Here is a 24,746-nt window from a genome sequence, read left to right as displayed (position 1 = left end):
TGAAACTAATATCACACCTGTGTTAACTGGAATTTAAAAACTTAAAAAAAGGTCTAAGTGTGGAATGATACACATCAACTTTAGTACTGAAAGTGGGGCAGGAAGGAGGATGGGGGTGGTGTGCTGGCTGTCTTTGCAATGCTAAGACTCACTGCAAAATGACAACATTTTAACATCTGTGAAATCTGGGTGGTGGGTACATGGGCATCTGTTATATTATTTTTTGGACTTTTCTGCATGCTTGAAATATTTCATAATTTTTAAAAAGTTTAAGGAATTCTCCCTCTTAGTATCTAGTTCCCCCTGCCAGGGGCACCTGCTGTTATCAGTTGTTATCAGTTTATTGTATGTCCTTCTGGAGATAGCCTAAGTATGTTTAAGCACAGATATATGAGTGAATGTGTGTGTGTGTGTGTTAGTGCGTGTGTGTGTGTGTGTGTAAACATTATTATTTATCTTTTTTTTTCTCCAAATTTTTATTTAAGTTCTAATTAGTCAACGGAGTGCAGTGACAGTTTCAGGAGTAGAATTCAGTGATTCGTCACTTACATACAACCTCCAGGGCTCATCACAACAAGTGCCCTCCTTAATACCCACCACCCATCTAGCCCATCCCACACCCGCCTCCCTCCACCAACCCTCAGTTTGTCTTTTTTTTTTTTTTTTTTTAAAGTAGGCTACCGACCCAGTGCCGAGCCCAAGGCGGGGCTTGAACTCACAACCATGAGATCAAGACCGGAGCCGAGATCAAGATGTGAGCTGAGATCAAGAGTCAGATGCTCAACCAACTGAGCCACCCAGGCGCTCCTTGTTCATCTTTCTATCTCTTTTTAAACACGACTCATTTTGGAGCATACCATATATTCTGCTCTGTGTCTTGCTTTTCTCCTGCAACAAAGCTGTGGACAGAGTTTCAACTCCGTTCATACAGAATGTCGTCATTCTTTGTAATAATGCTTAGCATTCCGTCACACAGGTAATTAGGCTACTTCCCACCGTTTGCCACTACAGAGCCGTTAAAAATGCACATTCTGCACAGCTGTCTCGGTGTACTACCTGCCCTTTGAAGCAGACTGCTTCACGACACGTTCGATCTTTTTTGTAATTACACAGGGTCTTAAGCACGACCAGCAATGAAAACACCCAGCTGCAAAAAGAAGCAAAAAGAGGGCCGGGGTCAGGATGTAGGTGGGGGAATCTGCCTCTTGTCCAGGTCAGAGCAGCTACCCTCGGAGTTCTTGTATCTCCGTCTTGAAATTTTCTGTTTCCTCTTGGATATCAACTTTATGTCTCCCCCTTTTCTAAGTGTCACGGGCACCCTTACTCCTGCCATTTTGTTGCTTCTAAAATGTTTTAGGCTAAGAAACCAAAGAAATAAAGTTGTTTGGACTTTACAGAGGCAGGAGGTTCCTAGTAAAGGGAACTTAGCATTTTTTTTTGTTTTCAGAGTCAAGGGTATGGGCTCTGCTGCGTGGACTCTGTGGTGTTTACGCTGGCTCCCCTGGGGCTCTGGGTGACTCCCCAGTTCCTAGTTGCTTCTGGATGGGTGAGGTTAGAGACCCCCGCTTCATCCATCCCTAGTGTGGAGGGTGGATGGGACCAAGAGGCCACTGGGGAATTCAGAGGACGCAGAAATGTTGTGTCCAGCGCCAGTAAGGAGCCAGTCTTATCCTGGGTCTATCGGACAGCAGTCGGATGCTTTTGAATACTTCTCTGTGTTCCAACGGGAGAAGAGAGGGAAATCCTCCAGGTTAGAGGCCCAGATTAAGAGAGAGAGGTCTGGGCAATGCAGGCAGCTCATCTCCTTTTCCTCGATTATAAGTTTTTATTCTCCATTTAAAGTATTTCTTTTACATTAAGAATCCTCATAATAGGATTCCAGAAAACAACTCCTCCGGAGTACTCGAATGCTCCCACTTATGATAACGGCACTAATAGCAAACATTTATTGCTGTTTTCAAAGTATTTTCTTGCCAGGGAGGCAGTATTAACCTCATGGTTAAGAGCACAGGCTTAGAAGTCGACTGTCTGGGTTCAAACCCCGGCTCCGTCACTTACTGTGTGGCTAGGGTGGCTTATGTAACTTCTCTGTGCCTTGATGTTCTTATCTATACATGGGGATGATACAAGGGCTTACTTCACGGGGCTGGATGGGATTAAATGATTTAAAAACATGTAAAATTCCAATCTCGGGTTGGTGCCTGACGCGTACTTGGTGAATGTCTGATAAATGCCAGCTGCTGATACTAGCATAGTTGTAAGCTGCTGAGAATCGGAGTGAATGGGGAGGGCTGATCATCTGATTGGTCATTGGACTCGAGGCTTACACATGTGCAGAGTCCTACCCTCCCGTGAACAAGAGGCGCTGGTGGATACAGCAAACAGTGTTCAGGCAAGTGAGCCAGCCAGCCATGTGAAGTCTGCTTAAGACCACCGCTGGGCGCTGGTCACGTGGCTGGTGACAGGGCGTGCCACAATGGCGGCTGAGGTCCCCTGGAATAAGGAGGCAGCTAGTGGTTCCCTGGAGTTGCCTCGAGAGCTGAGTATTACGACTGAGGGAGTTTTGCCAGCTGGATTATTAAACACATTCATTATTTCAACAATAAATTCAATAAACTTACAACTAGTTATCTTGAAAACCGAGGTAAAGATACTCAAAACTCATCTCAATAATTTTACCTCGTTCTACCATCATCTGTGCCCTTTACTTTTGTTTATGGTATCTGGGAAGTGGAAACGCCGTGAAGGGGGAGCTGCTGTGCCCTGCTTGGGCACCTCTTGCAAAGGAAGCTGCTTCTAGGGTCATGCGATGAGCGTTTCTGTATACAAGGAGACCCTACAGGTAGCAAGGGTCTAGGAGAAAGTGACTGGCAAGGGGGAAACTCCTTTTTCAAGGAGCCTCTGACCCTGAGGCCCTACCTGGAGGACCCGAGTCCACTCGGGAGCCCAGCATGTCACCTCCCAGTGAACAGCACGCCCAGAAGACTGGATGCACCCACCAGCCTTGCCGCTTGATGGTGACCTTGGGTGATCGCGTACTGTCACCCAAGCCTCAGTTTCCCTATCTGTGAGACAGGAAGGGTGAAGGCAATGATCGCTAGAGACGCTTCTACAAGCCTGTGGCTATCCTTCACTGGGGGTCGGCTTTCTCTGGCATCAAGGTACTGAGTGCTGTTCTGTGCTGAACTCCTGGCCCGGGAGGGGTGTGAGAGGCCCGGGAGGAAGGCAGGAGACAGGAGGAGAAGAGATACGGGGCGAAGGGTGCTGGAGGAGTGGAACAGAGGTGCTGCGGAGGAGAAAGGCAGGGAGAGGCGAGAGGGGAGTGCGGGCACGGGGCAAGGCAGGCCGCACAAGTGCCCTATGCTTTGCTGCATTTCCACGACAGGGCACGTGGCCACTGAGACCCCCCCCCCCCGTGCCCCCACCACACGCGCTGCGGGCCCTTACCTTGCAGCATCGCGGACGTGGTGTAGTAGTTGAACGGGACGTTCTTTACCAGGTACTCCTCCGCGTCGAGGCTGGCCAGCTTGGTCCCCACCAGCACCGACTTGCCCGTGCCCGCGGTCCCCACCAGCATGACCGGCCGCCGCCGCTCCACGAGCCGCTCCAGGAAGTAGCACACGCGGATGGTCTCGCTCGTGTGCACCACACAAGCCTGCAGTGAGAGCCCGATGAGCGCGCCAGGGGCCGGTGGGGGAACCAGGTGCCTGGCGAAAACGTTCTGGAGCATTTCAGAGATGGCATAGCGGAGCTGGCTCGCTACCTCGGGCAGGAGTGTCTTCCTTCACGTGAACACTAAGACCATTCCTAACCTCATTCTCTGGGTGGAGAGCACCCCCTCCTCCTCTCCAGCTCTGTCCGCCTCCCTGCAGCTTCCCTATTGGGTTTGGGAACCTTCTGCCCTGCCATCTCCCCGCTCTGCCCCCCTAGGATGCCGGTGGAGACTGGTAATCAAGTTCCCCAGTCTTTGGGGGGGGGGTCTGTGGTTTCCTTGCACCTGGGATTTCCTCTTGGAAAGCGTGCAGCTGGGGAAGACTAGTTCCTGCAAGGCTCAAACGCTGGGGGAGTGACAAGGGGCTGCCACGGGAGCCACTGAAGATCCTCGGTGCAACCGTACGTCCTTGGTCACTCGGCCACACTCACCTGCAGAGGCATCTCGGGGTCAAATTCAAACTGGGGGATGAGCTTGGACCAAGGCTCGAATTTCTTGGTCGCTGGGTCTATGTAGTAGTCAAAGATGGTTCCCTGGGAGGGGAACTTGACCGTCTTGAACTCCGTCAGCCACCACTTGCTGAACTCCGCCCGGTAGTCCACGAGCTGCCAACACAAAGCGGGTCAGGGGGCGAGGCTCTCCAGAGCTTCCGACGCCTGGGCAGGCTGCCCTGGCTTCAGGCAGGAGGTCAGGCTGGGGAACGTGAAATGCTTTGCCCGACGGAGCGGCTTCTCTGGGAAGGATGTTGCTTCCCCCAGGATCAGCCCCGACGAGGCACAGCGGGGCCGGGGCCAGCCCTGAGCAGGTGCGTGCAACACCGCTTCACCCCGTGGCTGAGCCGCCCGGGCACTGTGCATCTGTGAGTCCTCGCGGGGTGCGGTGAGGGGGTGTAAGAACAGGAGAGTGGGAGCCCAGGTCCACAAAATGGGCAAACCTGGCCAAGAACTCCTGAAGAGATAGTCGGACCCCCGTCGTCCCAGACGGCCGAGACTTAGCGGTTTCAGGGTGGTGGGCAGGGATGGAGTGAATAATGTCTGGGGGCACGGGGGGGTGGAGTGAGAAGAGCCTCAGCTCCTTCATCTATAAAATGAGCATCCCAGAAAAGAGGACTTCTAAGGTCCTTGTGAGAGCTAAAATTTCTAAAATGTAGGAGCAGCAGAGACAAAGCTATACTGGTCTGACGGAAGGAATACGTAGAGACATATAATTTATGTGCATACGTATGAGATCACGAGCCCCTCAGGACAGGGCTGGGCCTCCGGGGACTCAAATGATCTCACTGTGTCCAAGCCGAAACACGCAACACGTATGCACATGCGTGCACACCCATACGCCCCCCCCATAACATACCTGCTTACTACTGGCAATAAGCCTGTTCTTTGAACAGACAGACCTAGGAAAAACCCCAGAAAGGAAAACCTAAAAGAGACCTAGATTGGGCATTTTTTAAAAAGATTTTATTTATTTATTAGAGAGACAGAGAGACAGAGCAAGCATGAGTGGAGGGAGGGGCAGAGGGAGAGGGAGAAGCAGACTCCCCGCTGAGCAGGGAGCCCGATGCGGGGCTCGATCCCAGGACCTTGGGATTATGACCTGAGCCGAAGGCCGACGCTTCACTGACTGAGCCACCCAGGCGCCCCTGGATTGGGCATTTTAGGAAATGTTCTGGAGGGCAGGACAAAGATGGAATTTGAAGCTGGGTGCGTGGCAGTGAATCTGGACTTGCAGGAAATGGAACTCCTCATTCTGCTGCCTACTGGGTAAGTAGGATTGAATTCTTTTGCTTTATTATTTTTCAGTTTTTTTTTTTTTTTTTGAGTGCCTTTTAAACAATTCTTTTGCTTCAGAATGAGGACAGAAACAAGCCGCAATAGGACAGATTTGTTTGCGGTCCTTCTTCTGATCTGACTACGGATGGAGGGGGTGCTCTATCTTCTCAATATGGGGCTCTGCCATCAGAAGTCTTGGAAAAAACCCCATTTTTAGCTCATGGATAAAATCCTGCAAGACTTTTAACTTCCTATAAAAAACCTGGTTCTAGATTACTATGGAAGATCCGAGGCAGAGGCCACCTTTAGAAAAAGAGGAGGCTGGGTGGATCTTCTCCTTTCCCCACCTCCAATTCCACCCTGAGCTCCTTGGTCAGTGAACCAGCCACACCACCGGGTGGGCTGTGCCAGCATCGGCTCCTCCCCAGCATCCTGCACTTGACCTCCCCTCCACTATAACGGGACACTAAAGACAAGGTCACCTCTGCTGAGTCAGCCAGCAGCTCTTTCTCGGTTCAGCTCTTTGGGTGTCTCTTCATGAAGAGGCCCCTTCGGACACTCCCATCGCCTATGGATTTGGACAGTCCTGTGCCCCCCCCTCCCCCGCCCTTTGAACTTGACGACACTGAGGCACGTCTGCATACTACACAAGAGTCTGGGTTGTAATGCTACCTCATCTGATGCTCCCCACGCCCCAAGTGGCCCTGGCTGCCACGAAGGGTTCCTATTTGACATACGAAAAGACAACAACTCAAAAGGACAGCCTCTAGAAGCACGTGGAGGCGCTGGGGGTTGGACGCAGGCGTCTGGTCCCCCGAGCTGGTGCTGAGACACGAGGTTGCTTCCGAGAGACCATTTCCTGGCGTCCCAGCAAAGCTTTTAGTGAGAACCTCCTTCTTTTGGAGCTTCTACTCGGGGATGGGCTGCAAGTCCAATTTCTCCTTTGCTTTAACGACAGCTTTCCAAACACCAGCACCCCCGCCGTTCCTGATGTGAGTATTCTGGCCGGCTTCCCATTTTTCTACTCATGGCACCATTTCCGGTGTTTGGCCTGAATGCAGCTTGTGTCGGGGTCTCGGGCCTTCCCTGCTGCTAAAAGCTTTCTCCCTTGTCCTCTCCCCATGGGCTAGCACGGCTGCCTACAGCTCCAAGTGCTCCGCGGCCCAGGCCGCCTGGAGGGAGGCTTTCTCCCGGGCTTTTAAAACGAGTTGAGTGGATGTAAATGTAGCCCGCGAGAGAAAAATGGACCAGGTGTCTTCATCCTGACCCCGCGCTACCTGCTAAGCACCAACATGGGGGAGAAGCCCAGCAGTGGCTGCGCTCGGACACGCGAGCTGCCGAAAGGTCAGGACGTGCGTTTGATGGAAAGCAGTAACCTTTGCCTTCTGGATCTCGGTATCTCAGTGAGGTCTCGTCCATCCTGCTGGGTTCCTTGCCTCAAAGGGGGAACGGACACCTGTCAATGAAACAGTCCACGGAGAAGCTCCAAAGACTGCGAGAGGCAGCATGAAATTCTCAGACGCCTCACTTCCAATGTGGGCATCCCCCCGCCCAGCATCTGGCTCTGGCTCCGGACGTGGGGAGAGGTACATGTCCCAGGAGCTTGCGAGAGCTGCTTTCTGAGTGTGGAGCACCGAAGAGCATGTCAGGGAGGGAAGGGAGGTAGGATGGATGCTCACACCCAAGGCCTGTGAAATCGGACAAGAAATTAATTGTTCTTTCGAAATTCATTCTCCCGGCTCACCACCATTTTGGATTCTAGAACATGGCTTTGCCCTGGGAGGCTGAAACTTTCTACCTCGCTCCTCGAAAGAGCCCCCAGTCAACCCAGACCAGAAAGAGTACACCCTAACTCTCCACTCACCGCGGCTTGGTTTGATCCCCTGTGATGAGAGGGGGATCCAGATACTTGCTATGAAACCAAGTATTTCTGGTACGAGATGACTGCTAATAGCTCGTATGTGCACCAACATGATTTTAAGAGCTTTGCATGGATTGGTCTTGGATGGTCAGAACAGTATCCCTTCCTGTAACCCTTACAAGCGCCCTAGAAACTGGACCTGCTGTCAGCACTCTCATTGCCTTCATAGGCAGGCAGGCAGGAAGGTGGACAGAGTTGAAGCGATTTGCCCTACGTCCCCCAGATACTAAGTGGCAAAGTTAGGATTCGAATCCAGAGTCCGTGCCCTCAGCCCCTAGGTGACAGTGCCTGATTGTTGGAGTCGGCGGTCCAAGGCTGGCTTGTCTAACCCTGAGTATGATGTTTCCAGATAAAGAACTTTTTATCTGGAGGAAACTAAGCCAAGAAAAAAGTCTGGGGAGGGGCACCTGGATGGCTCAGTAGGTTAAGTGTCTGCCTTTGGGTCCTGTGATCAAGGCCCACTTTGGGTTCCATGCTACTCCGTCTCCCTAGGCCCCCCACCCCAGCTCGTGCTCGCGCTAATAAATTCATAAAAACTTTAGAAAAAAGAAAAGAAAAGAAAAAGCACGGGGATAGTAGAAGGGTTAGGGAATAGGATGGCAAGATATTTCGAGCCAACATCCTTACCCCCATACCTGAGGCTACAGCAGCCAATACCATGATACGAACAGTGATTTGGTTTCCCACCCCTAGAAGTCCATTACCCTTTGGCCCGTGCTTCTGTGGCCAGCTCGGTGTTTCGGGGAATGGACACGTGCTGGTTAACTCTGGCCTGGCGTGGGGTTGTCTGTGCTTGCTCTGGGATGCTAAAGGGATTTCTCCCTCTAAAGCTTCTGCGATACAGCAGCAACCATCTATCAAACACACGTCACTTGCAAAGTAGTGGACCTATACTTCCGTTTGTTCCAAAACACCACAACTCTCCGAGAAATCGGGATACATTACCGACTCCAAAAGCAATAGCTCAAAACATAGCCCGAGCTCATCTGTCCTGCTCCAAGAGGCCCTTCTCTGGGGGCTGATGTCTTTAGCAGAGCAACGGATGGATAACAAAATAGTCTGATGCCTTCACGCTAATTCTGCCATCTAGCTGTCCTCCCTTCCAAATCTTTGCTGGAAGATGGGTTTTCGCCATTGTCGGCTTACACGTGCGTGTCAACCACAGCACGACCTCTTACCTGATCCTGGACCATTGCTCCACCGAAAGCCCAGATGGCAGCAAACACAAAGTACAGCTCGTAGGTTTCCTTGGGGCAGTCCGCGGGGACGTCCTCCTCGGTCAGGAGACATTCGAGAAGGTGGCACAGCGTCTGGACCATGCTCTGCTCTGGGATTGGAATGATCTTCTTAAATCTGTGGAGAGAGAGCCAGATATGCTGTCGGACAGTGGATTTTCTATCCCGGAGGCCTGCTGGAACCTGCTTGGTTTTGGCGACCTGTGACCCGTCGGGTTCTTTGGGATTGCGTGCGGCTACGTAAGCCTTCGCTCTCATCGGCTCCTCGCCTGGAAGGGCCCAGAGTGCCCTGAGAAGGTTCTTTCTCGTCGCCTTTCCCTCTGGTACCCTCCCTGTCTGCTCTTCCCTTCTCTGAACACCAAGTGCCCCTCTCAGTCCTCAGGGGGGCGTAGGCCACTGTGACATAATGGGGTAAAATCTCAGCGTCACTCCCTCATGACTTCCTCAAGAGTCAGGTGGGTGCGGGGCTGAGGTTGGTCCTTCAGCGCAGAGAAGGTCCCTCAATTCAAACACACGGAGAACATGTTCTTTGGAACCGGAGTCTTGCTGGCGGGGAGCAGAGCGGGCCCAGACAGGTGCTCATTTTACACACTCGTGATCTCCTTGATTGGAGTTCGTCTTCTGCAAATACCCCTCACGCTGCCCTGGTCTGGTTTGCGTCCTGTTTATATTGGATTTGGAGGTCTTGCCTGAAAGGCGGGTGACGAGAGATGTGCAGAGGGGTGTCACACATGCAAGCGCTCTCGTCCCCCCATGTGCACACACACACTCTCATCCCCCCACATGCACGCACACATGCACGTGCACACACACACACCCATGTGCTTACACACTCTCATCCCCCCACGTGCACGCACACATGCACGTGCACAACCGTGGGGGGCCTCTGGTCTTCTCGGGGGTAGAGAGGATCAAAGTGGGAGACAACCGTGGGGGGCCTCTGGTCTTCTCGGGGGTAGAGAGGATCAAAGTGGGAGATGCTGGAGGGGAGAGAAGTTAGCATTTGGGGCTTGGACGAGAACTCACAGGGAAAGCAGGTGCAGGCTGGGCACAGAGCTGGGGAAAGGGGATGCGTGGCTGCTCCGAGGGGCAAAGGACCAGTCCTGGGAAACCCCAGGACACCTGCTTATCTCACAGTGGAGTATGGAGAGGTGGCTTGCTGGGGCAGCCTATACCCCAGTTCATCAAAGCAAAGAGGGGTGAGCATTTCCTGGAATCCAGGTGTGGTCCACGAGCTAAGGGCTGCCGGAGGGCTTTGTGGGAAGAGCCGTACATGACTGGCTGGTGGAGAGGCATTTCTTGCTTCAAAGAAAGGTATATGGGAGGTCTCCAGTGATGGCGGAGGGGCCAAGAATCTTCAAGAAAGAGTCTGATTTGACATCTGCCACACTTAGGGTAACTCGGACCATGCTGGTTCCAGCCATTAAGACCTTTCCTGCCTTTACTCTTCTCTCCGTCCCCCTTTGACCCCAAGAGGGCAGAAGCTACAGCTGGTGTGGGGGGAGTGGGGCAGAGGAGTAAGGAGAAAAGATGTCAAAGACTCCTCTTCCACTGCCGGTGGAGAGCAGGAGGAAGGCCTGAGCCAGGGGCAGGGGCAGAAGCTTTCCTTGTAAATGGAGTTTGCTTTTTCAAGTTTTCACGTGTGTGTCACCAAAAGCGATCACGTGCCTCCGAATAACTGCAGAATGACCAGAAAACTCATCAATGGTGACCTAGATTTCATCCAGGGGCGGGAGGAGGACCAGCCACATAAAATGGTTTTTGAAGGAGCAGTGGGAGACGAACTCAAGTTGCTTTATAATCCCGCCCCTTAGGAGGCCGGCTTGTTCAATATAAAAATCATTATGTGCGAACATCCCACAGCTCTGTAGGCCCCAGGGCCCCAGAAAGCCGGCCTTACAAAGCCCCACTGCACACAAGGGATGTCCAAGTTTGAAGCCCGTGCCTTGTTACTGAAAGCCGTGGTGCCCAGGGCACCGCACAGAACCTCAGCCCCTTGTCCGTGGATGCTCTGCTCTCTTAGGAAATTCGTGAGCATTCAGTACCACCCCATGTGGGCACCATAAACTGCGGACGTGTTTCGTCCTGGATGGCCACGGAGTTCAGACATTGCGGGGAAGCTGGCTCTGGACAGACTGCACTCAGCACCTCCAAAGCTTGGTGCAGAGGCTGGTGCACACGCACGCTCACACACACACACACACACACACACACGCTCACACTCACCCTCACATGCATAAATAAGAGTTTGGCATCTCTTGTCCTAAACGCCCAGAGTGGGAAATGGCCTCACGTTTAGCAAGAAGCTCTACTGGACGAGTGTCCCAGCAAATGACAAAGGACAGGGGTGACGCTCGTTATTTCCCAAAACCCTTCCCTTCCCGTGGCATTTTAACTCCCTGGCCTGCCTGCACCCCTGAGCCCTCGTGCCCACTTCCCGACCTCACCTTGCTGCCCAAGCGGCTTTATTTCCTTAGGTCCCAAGGCCATGAAGAGCCCACAGGCCACAGAGGCTGGAGGCTTTTCGGGGGTTTCAGAAAATGTGGCAGATCGGGAGAATAATTCTTGGCCAGGACAGTGCCCGGGCCTCCCGCGGCCCGCACCTCCGTGCTTGTGAGCTCTGCTCCGCCCCATGAGCGACAGACCGATGAACACGAGACAGGGACCGTTCTGATCGGCAGCCTGCATTTCCCAGAAACGTCATCCTGACCCGACCCTGGTGAAGGTTCGGGAACCAGGGGATCCCTGAGTCATGTCACCTCCCCAGCACCGACCTGGCTGACCCACGAGGCTGGCTGCCTGACTCGGGAAGGGCAGGTGCGCTGGCAAGAAGGGATAAAACAGAAGCAGATGCCAGACCTCGAACCTCCCTCTGCAGGCACCGGCAATGCTCTGCTGTAAGAAGTATCCTCCCAGGTAAGAGCACTTAATCTCCTAATTACGGGGTAAGCGGTCAGCGCTTACTGCTTTGACTTTTGCAAACCCGTAAGAGGCGAAGTGAACTGGCAGCGTCCACGGGGGCAGGACGGTGGAATGACGCGTTATCTCGGGTCCTGCATGATCTGGGCGGTGGGCATACCCAGCCAGCAACAGGAAGTGGGTCCCGTTTACCACTGACACGTGTCCTCATCCCCTCTAAGTCTGCTGACCTGGCGTGCGCATCGTTTGTAAGGGGGCCAGCTGTGTGCCCCGCAGCGTGAAAGATCTCAGGATTGTCGCCTCATAGTACAACCCACAGGCTCTGGATACACCCGCGTGCACACACGAGAGTCACTTTGTGTCTTCTTCCTCCTCACTCACCATGCTTCTTGCCTGAGCAGACTAGAGGCATCCCGTGGCCATTGCAACGTGGGCCAGGCCCAGAGGGGAAGGCCTGGGGACATCTGGCTTCAGGGACAGGACAGAACATCAGCGGGATATCAGGTGTGAGCCGATAGGCTCTTCGCCACGGCTTTAAATCCTTACCTTCTCACTGCCTGGCCTACCTGGTTCTGAGTATGTCCAGGCAGGTGGGGAGATACTTGTCAAACAGAATGGTCAGGTTGGCTCTCTCTGTCTGGATCTCCCTCCGGTCAATCCAGCTGCTCACCGGAGGGCTCCACCCCAGGTCTGCCGGGTTGATGTAGAGGATTCCTGGGGACACAGAGAATTCTGCTCAGCGAAGTCCCCACAGATGCCAGTAGAATTCTCACCCCCAGGGAGTTACTTTCTCTGGGTAGAAAATGTACAGAAGACAGGACTCAGAAGGAACAGAGAGCTGGCCTTGGTTTGAGAGGGTGAGTGGGTTTGCTGTCGGGACCAGCTCCAGCTGGCTGATCACAGCTGATGGCCAACAGGGTTGAGAAGGATCGTGTGGCCAAGTCTAGGCTCGGGAGGAAAGAAGGCTGTCATCACCCATCCTTGTCATGGTGGCCCCTAAAAGGATATGTCCCTGTCTTAATTGCGGGAGCCTGCGAATGTGACCTTATTCGGCAAAAGGACCTTCCCTTGCAGATGGGATTAAGGATCTCATGATGAGATCGTCCAGATTGTCTGGGTGGGATGTTGACAGGTGTTCCTTGTATGAGACAGAAGAGGTGAGAGGCACACGGAGTAGAAGGCCACATGACTAAGGAGCTGGAGGTTGGAGTCACGGGGCCACCAGCCTAGGCTGGAAGATGCGGGGCTGACAGCTTGATGTCGGGGACCTGCCTTCCAGAACTGTGAGGCAATGACACATGTCTGTTATCTTCAAAGCCATGGTGGCCTGTTATGGCAGCCCAAAGGAATGAATACAGAAATCTCCGGGCCTGTGCTACCAGCCTGAGCTGGTCCTCAAAAGGGAATGTGACGTTACCGTGGAGCCCAAACCCGCTCTCCTGATGCTCTGGGCTGTGCCAATCGATTTGGCGGTGGCATCGGAGGTAAGTAAAGTATACACTTGTCATCTCTCACCAGGCTGCGTGAGAAGCGCAGTGCTTGGCCATCTCCACTGACGTGGGAGGCAGGAACTGGCCTGAAAGTAGCCTCAGCCGAGGCACTTCTGTGCAGAGGACAGCAGTCTAGCTCAGGCGCCTTCCCCTCCCCATCAATGAATTAAGAAAATCCCATGGCCTTGGCCTCAGAGCACTTGCTCACCCTCATGGACACAGATTGGGGCTGAGAAGCAGGCCAGAGGTCCACGTGATCGAGGTCTGGCTCCTGTTTGGTGCTTCTTTCAGAGCCAACCACACCCTGTGTGGGGCCAGAGGCACCTGCTTCCAAGTGAGCAGCCTGCTGGCTTTTCTCCCTTGTTGGGTCATACCTGCTCTGGAGACCGTTGCCGGTGTCGCCGTCCGCAGGTGGCTGATCTCGAAGAGGAGCCTCATCGTGGGGTTCAGGGGGATCCTCTCGTTGCTCGCCAGGGTCAGCACCTGGACACAGGGAGGGACACGCCAGGTAGGAAAGAGGGAGACCCGCACATGGCCAGCGTGGGGTGGGGGTCTGGATTCGGCTGATTACTCCTGGTAGGGATTAAGGATGACTATTTTCTTCATTATGATTGCAAGTATTTTCCAAATTTTCTGCAGGAATCCTCTGTCTCTTTTCCTGGAGCCCCTCCACCTCCATCCCTGTGTGTGCAATGAATCAAAAAAGAAGTTCTCTAAAAAGTGTTAAGTGGAGGTCAGTGATTCGAATGAGCCAGACCATATTGGAATGACAAGATTATTTTGAAAAAGTGTTCAGGTTTCATAGTCCTGTTTCTTTTAAAGTACTCTCTCCGGGGGCGCCTGGGTGGCTCAGTCAGTTGGGCATCCGACTCTTGGTTTTGGCTCAGGTCATGATCTCGGGGTCCTGGGAGCGGGCCCCACGTCGGGCTCTGGGCTTGGTGCGGAGTCTGCTTGACCCTCTCCCTCTGCTCCTCCTCCCTCTCCCCCTCTCTGGAATAAATAAATAAAATCTTAAAAAAAAAAAAAAAGTAGTCCCTCTCGGGAACATGGGTGAAGGGGAGTGGGAGGTACGGGGCTCGCAGCTATGGAATGAGTAAGTCATGGGGATGGAAGGCACAGCATAGGGACTACGGTCAATGGTTTTGTCGTAGCATATATGGCGGCAGATGGTAGCTCCCCTCGTGGTGAGCAGCACCTAACCCGGGGGGTTGTCCGGTCACTATGCCGTGTGTAGGAAACTCACGGAACACTGCATGCCTGCGGCGCTTCCATAAGAGATCAGTAAAGCAGGTCCCTCTGGGAGGGCGCACACTTAGCTTAATGATTCTGTCAATGCTGAAACCACCGTAACACTTCGAATCGGGACGTGCTTTACTGATAAATTCAGTAAATAAATTCAGGAATAGCTACCAGGTTAGCGGCCACTTTATTGGTGTCGATTTCCACCATTTACAACCAATAAAAGACTCTCCACGGATAGTGGTTTGTCACCGTTGAGGATGGCCGATGGGCTCAGAATGTTTCTGAGCCTTGGTGTCCTCATTTATAAAAAAGGAAAAACTCAAGGAGAAAGAGTTCAACAGGTGACTTAAGCTTCCTGCCAGCTCTGAAGAGTCAATCCACCTCTGTGCAGATGGTTCTGAAGACAGTTACGACAACGCTAAAAACGCAGTGACTGCGCCCACATGCACGATAGTTACATGATGACGTTGTTAACTAGCCTTACCGTGTCATTTTACAACTTACACATATGTCAAGTCAGCACACCACACGCCTTAGACTTATGCAATGTGGTCTGTTAACTATATCTCAATCAAGCTGGGGACAAAAATAAAAACACAGGTCTTCAAGCAACTCCTTACTTGGGGCCAGCCCTCGTGTGGGACTGAGACTTCCAAATGCGCCTGGGAGACTGGCTTCCTAGGTGATGAGGGATGGCCTGGGCGTCTCCCTTCCCCCTCAGTACCTTGTTATCGTCCATGACGGTGTTCAGAGACTCGATCCACATCGGATCTATGTCGCCATCCAGTAGGATCCACTTGGGCCCGTCATGGGTGATGTTGGCTAGCTCCCGCATGATGGAAGAGAAGAGTCCTAAAAGGAACCACGAATCGCTTACCAACCGTCTCATCATCAATGCTCTTTCTCATGAGACAGCCTTTCCCTCTTAGCTACGACAGCCAGAAGAAGGTGGAAACGGAAAAGACAGGTCAGAACTGGATTTGTATTTTGCTCTGTCGAAATCGGGTAGCGAGAGCCAAGGTCGTACTGTCTCTGCGTCTCCCTCTGACTCTTTTAAGAAGAACACCAGCAAAATGGCCACAAAATTTGATGGTACTGGCTTAGGTGATGAGGGACCTGGAGAATCATTTCAACAGGCAACTGGGACATGATGGATTTACAGAAAACCTTTTTAGGTAGGATTTCATCCTTTGTGATGGCAGCCCACGCTCAGAGGGAGGCTCCCAATGTGATTCTGATTGGCTCTACATGAGATTTAGATCTTAATTTGGACAGGATTGATTTTTATGACATGAAGCTTTCCCAATCGATGATATGATATGCCTTTTCATTTATTCAAATATTACTTTATGTTCCTTAATAAACTTTTACAGTGTTTTCAATGTATCTCTGGCTAAAAGTATTCCTAAACATTTCATAGTTTTGCTGCTAATGGGAATTGGGTATTTTTCTGTATTTCCCTTTTTTAGTTGGCTATTGCTCATATGTAGGTACCAAATTCTGTGTACTTATTTTATGCTCAGTTAATAAATTTTAATATTAATTTTAGTGATTTTTTTCCAAAATGTCTCCTGAATTTTCGAGGTATAAAGTTGTATAAGCAGCAAAATTATAATTTTTTTTTCCTTTCCTCTTACACCGTGTATTCTGTTTTTCTTGTCTTACTGCATTTTCTAGAATCCCACACCAAACAGTCCTGAATAATAATGTTGGTAGCGGCTCCCCCTGACTTATTCCTGATTTTAACAGAAATGGCTTTAGTTTCTCATCATTCAGAATGCTTTTCCCCGCCTTTGGGCTTTAGCTAAATATTTTTTTTAAATAAAGATTTAGATTTATTATATTTAAGGGATTTCTATCTATTCCTATTTTACTTGGAATTTTTAAATTAGGAATAACTCCTCAGTTTTTAGCACCTACCTTTGAGCATGTGATTTCCTCTAATTTTTCAAAGCTTTACATGAAAACTTAAAAAAAAATAAATCTATTCTTACATTCTTAGAGTAGATCCTAGTCAGTCTATTTATTTTCGTTTTTATTAATACAGAGATGGGATCTACTTGGTAATATTATTCGGGATTTCTGAATTTATATTATTAAGTGAAATTGGGCTCTTTTTTGATTCTACATAAAGGTGATATCAAGATTATTCTGGTTTCACAAAAAGAATGGAGAGGTGTATTTTTTTTTTTTTTTACCATTTTCAAACTTTTTTTTTTTTTTGCTGTTTTTAAATTGTCCCTTTCACTAGTTTTCTTTTTTTAATGATTTTTTTTATATTATGTTAGTCACCATACAGTACATCCCCGGTTTCCGATGTAAAGTTCGATGATTCATTAGTTGTGTATAACACCCAGTGCACCATGCAATACGTGCCCTCCTTACTACCCATCACCGGCCTATCCCATTCCCCCACCCCCCTCCCCTCTGAGGCCCTCAGTTTGTTTCTCAGAGTCCATAGTCTCTCATGTTTCATTCCCCCTTCTGATTACCCCCCCTTTCTTTATCCCTTTCTTCCCCTACCGATCTTCCTAGTTCTTATGTTCCATAGATGAGAGAAATCATATGATAGTTGTCTTTCTCTGCTTGACTTATTTCACTAAGCATTATCTCCTCCAGTGCCGTCCATGTTGCAGCAAATGTTGAGAATTCGTTCTTTCTGAGAGCTGCGTAATATTCCACTGTATATATGAACCACAACTTCTTAATCCAGTCATCTGTTGAAGGGCATCTCGGCTCCTTCCACGATTTAGCTATTGTGGACAATGCTGCTATGAACATTGGGGTGCATATGGCCCTTCTCTTCACTATGTCTGTATCTTTGGGGTAAACACCCATTAGTGCAATGGCTGGGTCATAGGGTAGCTCAATTTTTAACTTTTTAAGGGACCTCCACACTGTTTTCCAGAGTGGCTGTACCAACTTGCATTCCCACCAACAATGTAGGAGGGAACCCCTTTCTCCACATCCTCTCCAACAATTGTTGTTTCTTGCCTTGTCTATTTTTGTCATTCTAACTGGTGTAAGGTGGTATCTCAGTGTGGTTTTGATTTGAATTTCCCTGATGGCTAATGAGTTTGAACATTTTTTCATGTGTCTGTTAGCCATTTGTATGTCTTCATTGGAAAAGTGTCTTCATATCTTCTGCCCATTTTTTTATTTGTTTGTTTCTCGTGTGTTGAGTTTGAGAAGTTCTTTGTAGATCTTGGATACCAGTCCTTTATCTGTAGTGTCATTTGCAAATATATTCTCCCATTCTGTGGGCTGCCTCTTAGTTTTTTTTGACTGTTTCCTTGGCTGTGCAGAAGCTTTTTATCTTGATGAAGTCCCGTAAGTTCATTTTATCTTTTGTTTCTCTTGCCTTTGGAGATGTGTCATGAAAAAGGTTGCTTTGACCGATGTCGTAGAGGGTGCTGCCTATGTTCTCCTCTAGAATTTTGATGGATTCCTGTCTCACATCGAGGTCTTTCATCCATTTGGAGTTTATTTTTGTGTATGGTGTGAGAGAGTGGTCAAGTTTCATTCTTTTGCATGTAGCTGTCCAATTTTTCCAGCACCATTTGTTGAAGAGACTCTTTTTTCCACCAGATGTTTTTTCCTGCTTTATCAAAGATTAGTTGCCCAAAGAGCTGAGGGTCCATTTCTGGGTTCTCTATTCTGTTCCATTGGTCTATGTGTCTGTTTTTGTGCCAGTACCATGCTGTCTTTGTGATCACAGCTTTGTAGTACAGCTCGAAATCTGGCATTGTGATGCCCCCAGCTTTGTTTTTCCTTTTCAACAGTTCCTTGGAGATTCGGGGCCTTTTCTGGTTCCATACAAATTTAAGGACTATTTGTTCCAGTTCTTTGAAAAATGTCCTCGGTATTTTGATCGGGATAGCATTTTCTGATTCCCACTAAGTAAATTTTGTTGATCTTATATTTTACAAAGGATCGCTTTTATTTCTCCTAGTTTTCCAAAATGTATCAAATAATTAAGTGATCTCTTCCATCTTAATCTTTATCTGCTGTTACAGCTTCTGATTCGTAATCGGATATACTTTTACTCTTCTTCCCCCATCAGTCTTGCTCACAATGGACTTACTGGTCTTTAGAAGGAACCCATATTTATGTTTTATCCTTCCTTTTTTTTTTTTTGGTTCCTTCCCATTATTTCAGACTTTATCCTTATTAAGTTTCTTCTTCCCAATTTTCTTCAGGTTCAGTTTACCACTCTGAATAATTTCTTAGGATGGATACTGACTTCCTTCATTTCTAGCCCATCTCCAAAAATAAGAATTCTGAGTTCTTTATTGATCTTAGGCATGCCCCCCCTTGGTTTTTGTATGTTCTTTTTATTGTTTCCAAAAGGGAATGCAAAATATTTTTTTTTCTTTCATCCAGGGGTTAAGTGAAAATCTCTTTTTTAAAATTAATTAATTAATTTTTTAAGTAGGCTCCCCACCCAGCCTGGAGCCCAACGCAGGGTTTGAACTCAAGACCCTGTGGTCGACACCTGAGCTGAGATCAAGAATCGGACCACTAACTAACTGAGCCACCCAGCTGCCCTGTGAGCATCTCTGGATTTGCAAGCAGTAAAATTATTTTTGGTCATTTTCTTACTGTCCATTTCTCCATCTATTGCATTATTATCAGAAATTGTGGCCTGTAAATCAATATTTTTGAATTCCTTACAGTTTCTTCTGTGCCCAACTAAACTTCAAATTTGTGTAAATGTTCCATGAATGTACCAAGAAAGGAATATTTTCTACTTCTAAGATGCAAAGTTCTAGAACAAGGTGTGCTATTGAGTTTGATGACGTATTTCTCAATTCCTCTGACTATGCTTATTTTTTCTATCGGATCTGTCCAATCTTGAAAAAAGTAGAGTACTAATATCCACCATATTTCTATTTTTCCCAGGTTCCAGAAAAATTTTTAGAAAGTTGTCCTCCATGTACTTAGAAGTTCTCTTTCTTTGTGAACACGGATTTATGATTATAAATCTTTTTCAATGTCTCCATATTTGATGAATACTGTATCTTTAATAAAGCTTTAATTAAAATTACAACACAACTTAAAGTTTGAATTATATGATCTTAAATTTAATATGCAATAAAAAGTGCCTGAGACTAGCCAAGAAAATTACAAAAGAATATTGAGGAGGAACTTATGCCATCAGACATTAAAACGCTATAAAATGATTGTGAATAGAGCAGAATGACATTCATATAAGATTAAATAATGAATGGGACAGAACAGAAAACCCAGAATCAGATCTCGGTATATATGACAGGCTAGTGCTTACATTCAGAGGGAAAGGATGGATTGCTTAATAAATGGTCTTGGCACATTCAATTACACATTCGGAAGCAAATATGAAGTTGATTCTCTACCTTGCCTCATACTAAGCCCCAGAATAAATCCCAGATGGATAACAGAAATGTTCATGTAAAAAGAATCTTCAGGACCAAATTATGATACTGTGTCTACAGCTGAAAATGAGAAAGAGTGACAAACTAAATAGGAATCCCAAATGCTAAGAGAATGGACAGACATAATTTCCTCTTTTAAAAAGTGCATGGTTGGGGCGCCAGGGTGGCTCAGTTGGTTGAGTGACTGACTCTTGGCTTCAGCTCAGGTCATCGTGAGATGGAACCCAGTGTTGGACTCCACGCTCAGCATGGAATCTGCCTGGGACTCTCTCTCCCTCTCCCTCTGCCCATCCCCCTTGCTCTCTCTCTCGCTTTCTAAAATAAATGAATAAATCTTTTTTAAAAAATAAAAAAATTAAAAGTGCATGGTAAATACGCCACAGAGTGCCTGTAGACAAACGGTAGACAGGAAAAACCATTAGTGATGCATAGATAGATAAAGGGTTAGTATCTCTGATATATAAAGAACTGTTAAAAATGGATAAGAAAATAATATGGGGAAATAAACACACAGAAGAGCCAATTACTAAAGCGAATATGGAGGAAAAGATGCTAAGCCTCATTAATGGTGAGTGAAATATAAATTAGAGAGGCTGCCCATGAAGTCCCCTTATTCTAGGCCTCTGACGGAAGGCCCTAAATTAGAATCCAGGCAGTAGGACTCTGATGTAGTCAGACACTGAGATGGGAGGAGGGAGCTGAGAGGCCCTCATTCCAGAAGCCACGTAGGTTTCAGAAAGAGGGCCTATCAGCTCAGAGTTTTCTTTTCAGCTCTCTCCCAGTGACAGTGCCCTTTCCAGAATCTACCAATGATTCCTAAATCTTGGAAGATGATGCTAGGGTTAGCATCAAGTGAACAGGGGTTTGGGACCGTCTGAATCGCTGTAGAAGCGATCATGGTTCTAGGACCCGTCTGAGATGAATGGTGACTGATGTCTTCAGCTAGGCCCTGAAGCCCCGTCGTCTGTAGTGATGTCTCCCCATCACTCCTGGGGGCTGATAGGAACAGGTACCCACTGTGGGAAGTCAGAGCATGCCACGCGGCCCCTTTGGGAAAGAGCTGTGGGCTTTCCCACCCTACCCGTGTCTTAAATCCACTGCCAGGCAATGTAGGGACTCTGATTTGTGCTACACAACCACAGAACCACAGCTGAGAATGTCTGCCCTGCTTTCTCCTCTTTCAGTGCCCTCTCTCAAGGAGCAGCTGGTGCACGGAGAGAGAGATTCTCCCAAGGGCTGAGGTTCCCCTCCACCCCAAAATTGGGGTCTTGTCTTTCCTTCCTTCCTTCCTTCCTTCCTTCCTTCCTTCCTTCCTTCCTTCCTTCCTTCCTCCCTCCCTCCCTCCCTCCCTCCCTTCCTCCTTCTCCCACTCCAAACAGATCAGACCGGTGTTCGCCCCTCTAAAGTTCACCCTTGGATGTAGATTCAAGCCTGCCCCCGGGCTCAGGATAGCAGGAATTTTGTCCCAGGGGTATCCTGCTCTTACCATCCTTCCATTCTCTGGTGGCTGGATTGATGATGCCAAACAGTTCATCGTTTGTGACTGCTTTGGGGTTGAGGTCAGCCCAGACGGGGCGGCGTTTCATGATCTGATAGGTCTTGTGCAAGGATTTCAGCACCTGAGACTTGCCAGTGCCGGCGCTACCCACCACGAACACGGAGTGTCGCACGGCCAGGAGCTCCTCCAGCTGGACCACCTGGGGAGACACAAGCCAGAGGGACCAACTTGTCACTCACTGACATCCCAACTGCTCTTCCGTGCCCCAGGCTGGTATCTGAGGGGAGACCTGATGTCAAGAGAGGAAGGGTTATTCACCTCCAGATGTGAGGAGTCCTAAACGTGGGGCAACGTACTTATTCATCGTTCGGCCATATAATTATTAGTCACCAAGTGCTGGAGAGTGTACCAGGTGAGGGAGATTCAGAGAGGACCCTCCCCGGTCCATGATCTTACAGGCTAATGGGGAAGCACAATAATTGCTATAATCGAGTTATTTATAAAGTGCTATGGGGACAGATAGGAAGAAACAATTGATTTTGTACAGATAAAGGGAATAAGAAGACTTCGAAGAGGAGGCGGCATTTGAACTGGGGCTTCAGGGGTGAGTTTGCCAAGATGAATAGGGGCATTTGCAAGCAAAGGTATAACAGCACGAAGGCTTGTGGTATGACAGAGCCTAATGTGGTTGACCAGATGGTTCAATGAGCCTGGAGTCTAGGAGTTCCTTGAGGACATGGTAGCACCGAAGGTCTTATCACTCTTGTCCTGGCTTGCCTCCAGGCTTACCTTTCCACACTTGCAGGAGCACACTTACCGGAACGAAAATCTGATCGTGTCACTGCCATCACTCTGTCTTCAGGGCTTCTCCACAGCTTTGGAGAGGACATTCCAAATCCCTAGACTGCCTCACGAGGCCCTTTTGCAGCCTGGCCTAAATCAGCTTCTCCTCTCTTCTCCCCCAGCACACCCATTCCAGGTAGACAACTGGGGTTCCTTAATAATGTTCTTTCCTGAGTCTACACCTTTTAAGATATGGTGCCTTCTGTCCAGACATTATCCTTTCTCCTGCTTTCTTCCAGTCACACCTACACATCCCTTAGTCTGTAGCAGGTGTCCCATACCTACATCCTAGTACTCATCACCATTGCCATGGTTCCTCTTTTCCCTCTTAGATTATCTGCTCCGTGAAGGCAGGCAGGACTGGGTTTCTTATCTTTTCATTTCCATTGTCTAGCAGAGAATCTGGCACATACCAAGCACTGAATAGATATTTGCTGAAAACGTGAAGGGTGGCTGGAAAAGCTGGATGGCCCCTATCATGAAGGGTCTTATACGCCATGGGCTAAGACACTGAACTTTAATGTAGATCAAGTATCTTTTGCACTATAAGACCCTTAATGGCTGAGGAGCATGAATGGATGGGGTAAGGTACTGGAATATGGATGGTGTGGTAGGACAATGCAAAGATTTCCCCCCCATACATCCTATTTATTCTACACTTTAAAACATGATCAAAATCAACTTCGCTGTTCTAAAAAAAATGTAAGTGATACAGGTGTTAAAAACAAAATTTCTAGAACTGTATAACCCAGGGATCAGGAGGAGAGCATTACTGCTAAGCTCAATATAAAGTAGCTGATGAATATCTGTTTGGAGAACGAGATGATTCCTTTCCACCGTGGCAGGACAACGGACCGAGATACTGAGTTGTGTTTTCCACAGCATCAACATTTTCCTCTTCTCTATCCTACACTATTGTGGTTCTTCTGGTTTAGAGCCCAAGAGCACCCAAAGCAGAGTCTAAATCCTGGCTCCTGGTTTTGTCCTTCAAGAACTTAACAAAGGGTCTTCCCAGATAAGGACGAGGGAAGCGTTGGGTAGGGTCTGTGGGGACTGATATCGAAGCTAATATATGAATGAAAGGGAGTCAGCCACCTGAAGATCCACGGGAGACATTCCACGTGGAGTGAATGCGAGTACAAAATTCTCGTGTGCCTTCAGCTCAGGTCATGATCCCAGGGTCCTGGGATCGAGCCTCATGTTGGGTTCCCTGCTCAGCGGGGAGCCTGCTTCTCCCTCTCCTTCTGCCTCTCCCCTCCACTCCTGCTTTCTTTCTCTCTCAAATGAACAAATAAAATCTTAAAAAAAAAATCCTAAGGTTCTGGCTGCAAGCTTGGAGGGCTCAAAGAACGGCAAAGAAAGGCAGGGGTTGGGGCACGAGTATAAGATGAGATAAGAGAGGTAAGCTTGGGTCAGCTAGGTAGGAACTGGTACTTGGAATTTTACTCTAAGTACAACAGGAAGCCTTGGAGGATTTTTCAGCATGAAACTGGCCCGAGGGCACTGCATTTAAAAAACGGAGGGGGAGGGAGGGGAGGAGGGAAATGGAGGCAGTGCTCTGGTTACAGAACAGAGACTGTTATTATATTCCTCGATTTTTTTCACCACGAACAACTACTAACTGCTTCCCTGATCCTGAAAGCCTTAAAATCACTTTCTGGTTCCATCAACTTCTTTTCATTCATTTCAATAGCACTATTGAGATAGAATTCAAGGACCATAAAATTCACCTTTCGAAAGTGTCTGATCCAATGGTTTTGAGTCTATTCACAGAACCGTCCCATCATTACCACTATTAAAACGTTGTCTTCAACTCCAGAAGGAAAAACCACACCATGAGTGGTCACTCCCCAACCTGAGTCCTACCTCAGCCCTGTGCCACGCCTCTATTCAATTAGACTCTTCTGGACATGTCCCGTAAATAGTTTTAGAAAAGTATGCAGGGATTTTGTGAATGGTCTCTTTCACTCAAAACGCTTCAAGGCTCATCTGTGCTGTAGCCTGTATCCGCACGTCGTTCCTCCTTATAGCTGAATAAAAGCCCATTGTGTAGGGAGATCTCACGCTGTTTATCCATTTATCAACTGACCAGGGAGTTATTTCTATTCTCTGCCGATTACGAATCCATCAACTTTCGACAGTATCTTGCGCAAGGTAAACATATAAGCATCCCTATCCTTCATCTTTCTCTCTCCTGTCTTCTGCCAGACACGTTATACCTTTACATTGCTATGTTTGATAATATTTATATTCTGTTCTGGCCTTGTATGTAGACCTTCTTTATTTTCTGTGATTGTTTAAGGGTTGGAGACCCATCGCGGCTTACGTTCTTACGGCTGTAGAGATTTTTCCCTACAGAGGACATGTGTGGCCTGCTATAGTGTTCTCCCTGGGCCTAGTGCCATGACTTGAAAGAGGATGTTCTCAGCATCGACCCAAGGTCAGATGGATACTCCTTCCTTACGCTTCATAGGTTGATCGATATCAGCTTATGTTTACCTAAAAAAATATTTGGGCCATGACTCTTTTCTCTTGGTGTTCTGAACTGCATTCCCTGTTTTCTTTGTTAAAATAAAAGACATATGCCTCAGGCCCCATAACAGAGAAGTTTAATAAAACACCTAAGAACTTCCATCTTCTTGATCCAGTCTTGCTTTGAATGTATCCATTTTTAAAAAAATTTTTTTATTTTTATTTTTTTTT

At 48.5% G+C, this 24,746-nt stretch overlaps 1 protein-coding gene across 1 annotated transcript in view; it reads right to left on the bottom strand.

The window, feature by feature from the left end:
- The window catches only part of DNAH9 (dynein axonemal heavy chain 9), a 312,417-nt gene that overhangs the window by 159,641 nt on the left and 128,030 nt on the right, over positions 1-24,746 (bottom strand). The window contains exons 32-38 of the mRNA XM_040630049.1: positions 21,189-21,399; positions 15,013-15,140; positions 13,421-13,529; positions 12,123-12,270; positions 8,581-8,755; positions 4,144-4,317; positions 3,448-3,655 (exon numbers count right to left, since the gene is read on the bottom strand). Coding sequence (XP_040485983.1) covers positions 3,448-3,655; positions 4,144-4,317; positions 8,581-8,755; positions 12,123-12,270; positions 13,421-13,529; positions 15,013-15,140; positions 21,189-21,399 — 1,153 coding nt within the window. The remainder of the gene's footprint in view (positions 1-3,447; positions 3,656-4,143; positions 4,318-8,580; positions 8,756-12,122; positions 12,271-13,420; positions 13,530-15,012; positions 15,141-21,188; positions 21,400-24,746) is intronic.

This window comes from Ursus maritimus, unplaced genomic scaffold (genome assembly GCF_017311325.1).
Source record: "Ursus maritimus isolate PB19 unplaced genomic scaffold, ASM1731132v1 scaffold_14, whole genome shotgun sequence".
Taxonomy (NCBI): Eukaryota; Metazoa; Chordata; class Mammalia; order Carnivora; family Ursidae; genus Ursus; species Ursus maritimus.
The sequence above is the reverse complement of the archived record's forward strand: the minus strand, read 5'-3'. Positions and strand labels throughout refer to the sequence as shown.